The sequence below is a fragment of the Condylura cristata genome, unplaced genomic scaffold (assembly GCF_000260355.1).
Source record: "Condylura cristata isolate star-nosed mole 26May11 unplaced genomic scaffold, ConCri1.0 scaffold00017, whole genome shotgun sequence".
Classification (NCBI taxonomy): Eukaryota; Metazoa; Chordata; class Mammalia; order Eulipotyphla; family Talpidae; genus Condylura; species Condylura cristata.
The window spans coordinates 34,007,308-34,012,990 of record NW_004567118.1 but is presented as its reverse complement, the minus strand read 5'-3'; the positions used below and the strand labels follow the sequence as shown (position 1 = coordinate 34,012,990).

Here is a 5,683-nt window from a genome sequence, read left to right as displayed (position 1 = left end):
TGGTATGGTGCGGGCCTATCCATGTGAGTGTATAGCAGAGTGTGGTGTGTGTGTGTGGACTCTAAATGTGAGTGCCTGATAGGATGTCTGGGTTAGTTTTGTTTGGAGGTATATGGTTACCAGGGGGCTGAGGACGCATGTGGCAGTGACTGGGGAATGGTGGGCGAGCGCGCAGTGGAAGACTGAGCTTGGCTGGTGAGGAAGGGTGACTGGAAGAAGGGTAATTTACATGCATTTACTGAGTGTGCACAGAACCTCCAGAAGCAGATGTCTGAATAGATGAGGATGTGAGGGGTCTCTGGGCAGAAGGGAAGAGATGGTGTTTATGTTTGTGTCTGTTGCTGGTGTCTTTGTGCTTTTGGGGTGGGGAAAACTTCTGAGTAAAGTTGAGTTGCTGCTGGGGTCTACATGGATGTTGAGAGTTGTCATGCAAGATTTGGGTCTGTGTGAGAGGTTAGGAGAGTGCAAAGTTGGTGGCCTCTATGGCAATAAAAGCTCTCCGTGCTGCCTGGGGTCAGGGAGGAGTCTCTGGGTCCCTGGATATTGTGGTCTGTAAGGTTAGTGGTGGGACTTCACTGTGCTGAGGTGCTATTGTGGGGAGGGGGAGGGCTCAGTTTGGGATTGGCAGGTTTCTGTCTGAAGGGTCTCCAGGTAAATAGGGGTTTCTGGGAGAAGAGGGTCTCCTTGGAGAAGAATCTCAGGTAAGGAAGCTGCCACACGAGCTGTTGCTCTTACCGTCCCCTTTGCCGGACCCCTTGGTCTTCTTCTTTTTCTTCTTCACCTTGCGTTTAGTCAGCTGGGAAGAGCTGCCTGCGATGGGAGGCAGTCTGGACCCCTTCAAGCACGCTGCGCTGCCTTCTTGCTCTTCCTGCTCGTCCTCATCTTCGCCCTCTTCATCATATCCCAACGCCCTGGCCCCGCGGTGGCGGTCCATCAGTCCATCCGGGGACAGCCAGGGATGGGGGAGCTGGGGCTGCGGCAGCCAAGCCCGCGCCGAGCTAGGCTGGAGTCACGCGTCTCCATGGCGACCACTCACTCTGCGCGTGCGCAGTCGGGAAACTTCAACTCACGTTTCTCTAGCGTGCAGGTGTGTGCTTGCAGGTTTCAGCCTGAGAAGCTGGTAGGTTCTGTGGCGCGAGGGAGAATGGGAGAGATCCTAAACGCACGGCTGACACGTAGCTCCCCTACTCCTCTGCCTTTTAAAATGTTGTTTATTCTTCCAAAATTTTCATCGTCCTAGTTCCATTCTTGTAAGTCTACTGTGGCCTTTCAAGCTCCCCATTCCCAAACAAGCTTTTCCATCTTTCTCCATCCCAGTAAACGAAACAGCTGGACCAACCAGAAACCTGGCGACTTACCCTGACTCTACTGTCTCCCTGGGTCCTCAACTAGTTTAGGGCTGAATGCCTTGTCTGGCTCTTGAACTTCTGAACCCCCGTCCTAAATGATCTCTGCTTCCAAGCCTCCCCACGCATTCTTTATCCACATAACTGTGAGAATGAACTCTTTAAGATAATTGGATAATTACATTCTTACTTAAAACTCTCCGGTGGGTTCCCATCACATCATATCAATACACAATCCATATCAATATTGGACTTAGTGTGGCTTACAGGGGCTGGTATGGTCTGTCAGCAGTGTTTCTAGGCTTATCCACTACAGATTGTATTTACCAAAATTGCTTACAACCTCTCTGATCCCAAATGTTCTAGAATCTTGCCACACACACAGGGAGGGACAGAGTCAAATTCCACTTTCTTTGGCTCTAGGTGGGTTCGTTGACTCACTTGTAGCAATAGTGTGTGAGGAAAGTAACACAGTGGCTCCCCGGGTTAGGTCATAAAATGTAAGGCAGCGGCCACTTTTTAGGGGAGAACTTGTTCCTGAGACCTGACCCTTCTGGTGACAGGGCTGAGTACCCTGAGGCCACAGTACTGTGAGGGACCCTAAAGCAGGCTACAGGGAGACTGTAGCCAGAGACTATGTGAAGCCAGAGAGCTACCCCAGTGAGGGCTGCTGCAGCCCCCACTTTTCCACAGCCAGCCATAGTCTAACCATAGGCGACTGCAGTGGCAGGAGAGAGCCCCCAAGCCAGCCCCACCCAGCCAACACCTTCCTGAATTCCTGACTCAAAGAATCTGTGGGAGATAATGAAATGATTGTATTTAAGGTACAAATGTAGTGTTACTAGTGTTTGGGTCATGATAAGATAGGCAGCAACGGATAGCTTTGATTTCAGCCATTCTAGTGCTTATAAAGTTTTATTTCCCTGTGGTTTTGAGTGTCATTTCCCTAATGACTAATCATGTTGAATATTTTTTAAACCGCTGATTGGACTTCTGTGTATTTTACTTTGTGAAGTGTCCGTCGAAGTCTTTTGCCTGTTTTGCAATTGGATTAAATTATATTTTTGTTATTGACTTGTAAAATTATATTTTTGTTATTTACATGTCTCACCTATAACTCCTTTGTTAGATGTGTGATTGTAAAGATCTGTAGCTTGTTTATTCATTATCTTAATGGTGCCTTTAAGTAGGTAAAAATTTTAAATTCTGATGAAGCCATTTTTATCAATTTTTCATTTTTGTATCTTGCCCAAAGAATCTTTTCCTACTCCTAAATCGTAAAGATGGATTTTGTTTTCTTTAAGAAGTTTTATGGCTCTGGGTTTTAAGGTCAGGATCATGATTCATCTCAAATATTTCTTGTGAATAACGTCAGATAGGGCTCAAGATTTATTTCCTGTTGTCCCAACAATTTGCATTGAAATGGCATTCCTTTCCCTGTTGACTTAGTACTTTTGTGCAAAATCAGTTAATTGTACATGTCTGAATTCTGTTCAGCTCCATTGATCTCTGTGTGTCTCTATTCCAAACCGTACGATTCTGATTACTGTAGTTTGTAGGAAGACTTGATATCAGGTAATGTAAGTCTTATAATTTTATTCATCTTGAAGATTTTTTGAGTAGAAGCTTTGCTTTTCCATATACATTTTCAAATCACCTAGTCTGGTTTTCAAAATAGCCTGCTGAGATTTTGAGGGAGGCTGCACCAAATCTCTGAGTTTTGGCACTCTTACTACTCTTAGTAATGACAGTCATTAATGCCACCTCACGAGCTCCAGTGTGGACACAGCTTCTAGAAAGGGCCCATCGGTGGTTCTAAATGTATGCACTTGGTTCTGTCATCCATGGACACAGTCTCTGTGTCCAGCGCAATACAGCACACAGTGAGTGCTTGGAATCACCCTTGCTTGTCCACTTTTGTCTCTAGCAGCTAATAAAAATGATGTCGTTTTTGGAGTTTGGGGCCCTTGGGTTCACTCTGAGGAAGATTTCACCAGAGATCCCTTTTCAGTGGCCTGTGGTGAGTTCCTTAGGCAGTTTCTTAATGAGACAGAGACTCAGTTATATTTAAAGAACAGGTTTATTAGGGAAAAGGACAGAGGAGTAAAGGACACTTGCATAGGTACAAGCAGTCAGGAAGAGATGCCCAAAGGGACAGGCTTGCTGAGAGGCCTGCATGGTGGCAGGCAGGCGGCCTTAGAGAGCGGCCTCCACAGAGGGAGGTCAGTGCAGAGAAGTCCCGGCAGGTACAGGTCACCAGTGGGCAGCAGGCTACTGCCCTGCAGAGGGAGAGGGTGGACAGAAGCACCTGCATAGTCAGGGGTGGGCAGAGGACTGCTGCCACCACCCAGTATAGAGATTGCCCTGATATAGTCCTTTTCTAGCTGGGAGGGGCTCCCTCCTTTGTGGGGTGGCCTGTTGGCTGCTGATTTTGGATAAGTATGTGGAATCTCAAAATGCACCCAATCTCTATATCTTTACCCCCAGGTCTGTGCTTCCCTCCAGCAGTCTGATACAGGAATCTCTATGACTGGGTGAATGGTCATGTTTGTTCCTTCTGCCCCCACCTCCCTGCATGAGTCAGGGTTTAACCTTGAGATGTCTCCTTCAGGTTTTCTACTCTTTTCCTCCATCAGAAACGTAAATGACAAAGACCTTTATGTAGTGGCCACATGCTAGTAATATCTGGGAATCCTCATCCTGGTACCCACAGATGGGCACTTGGAAAGGGTCACTGCCCTCCCTAGAGTCTGGTCTGCCCTCTCCCTCAGTCCTCCTTGCCTGGAGGCTTATCTGGCAGGAGGCAACTTGCCCATTTTAGTGAAGGTTGTGTTGGGCCAGCCAAATCAGCTTTATTTTATGTGGTATAGATTTTTCATTTTATTTCTGTATTTTCTTACATCTTTGTTAATTTTTTGGGTGCTATTTAATTTTTCCCCTCCATTGGAGTCCCTGTAGATCTCCTGCCACCACAGCACCCATGACCCATCTCCATAATGCCTTGCGCTCTTCCCTCCCTTCTTGACCCCTCACCTCTCCCCTTCCCTGCCAGGTGGCTCAGATCTATAACTGGCCTGCAAGTTCTGTCTTTTTTTTTCTTGACACTTTTTTGGTTTCTCTACATTCCACATGTATGTGAGACCATCCAGTATTTATCATTTTTCTTCTGACTTTCTTTGCTTAACATAATCAAGTCAGCTTAAAAGGGAAGTTCACCTGTGGCAAAGTAATACTTTTTTTGAATAATAATAAAATCCCCTTGCAAATAGGGAGAGAATGGGCAAATATTGTATCACCCTGTTTGATCTTTGAGGAAACAGACAGGAAGATGCAAAGTGGCTTACTCAGCCTCTAGATGCTAATTAGCCACCACTGGAGCCTGGAATCCATATTCCCAGTTCTACAAACCTTGCGTGGGGGGAGTAGAGTTTGGGGGGAAGGGGGAACAGTGGACCTTATAACCTTTTTCAATAACAAGAAAAAGAGATGATATTTTCATTATTTGTTTCCTTGTTCATATTTCCTCCTGTAATCTCGGTGGCTATTATGCTTATAAGCAGGTAAAAGTTGAAGCTTCATCTCTGTAAGGATCAGATTTTCCCCTTGGAGGCAGCTTTCTGTCTCAAGGCTGCCTGCCTGTGTCTACACAGGCATCTCCCTTCACAGTTTTCACAAACATTTTCTTGTCAAAAGCAGCAGCTCTCTGCTCTCCCTTCTCCTTTTCCTAATAAATGTGTCCATTTTAAAGACAAAACTCAGCTAATGGACCATAGAGGCATCTAGAAGAGAAGGGGAGGGGGTGTCAAAGCAGGGGAGGGAAGAGCACAGAGACTAGGGTGACTGATCAGGGGTGCTGTGGTGGTGGGAGAATTATGGGGGACAAAGCTGAGGGAGAAATCAAGTACTGTCCAAAATGAACAACAATATGCAAAAATAAATACAAAATAAAATAAAATGTAAAAAAAACTTTGAGACCCTCCCTGGTGGCACAGCGGGTTAAAGCGCAGCACGAAGAAGCGAACAACACCACTTACGCGTGAGTTCGATCCCTACCTGCCCCAGAGGTGACCCACATGGTGCAGCAGATCTCTCCTGTCTAGCCCCACTGCTCCCCTCAGCAGTGTACTTCGTCAATCAGCCTGTTCTGCTCCCCACTCTGTTTTGGTGAATCCTCTCACCACACCTGCATCTCTGGCCTGTACCCCAGTTCTGTATGCATAAATAAACAAATCTTTAAAAAAAAAAAAAAACTTTTGACCAGTGCTGACATGGTGTGTGCTCTGTATAGAGCTTGTAGCTGTCTCTTTCTGCCACCTGCTCTGTCTGGTCCCCCTAGT

The 5,683-nt window shown here is 46.3% G+C and overlaps 1 protein-coding gene across 1 annotated transcript in view; it reads right to left on the bottom strand.

The window, feature by feature from the left end:
- The window catches only part of LOC101635238 (chromosome unknown open reading frame, human C17orf97), a 5,198-nt gene extending 4,264 nt beyond the window's left edge, over positions 1–934 (bottom strand). Inside the window, exon 1 of the mRNA XM_004685138.1 lies at positions 736–934. Within this exon, the coding sequence (XP_004685195.1) occupies positions 736–934 (199 nt within the window). The remainder of the gene's footprint in view (positions 1–735) is intronic.
- Between the last annotated feature and the right edge of the window lie 4,749 nt (positions 935–5,683).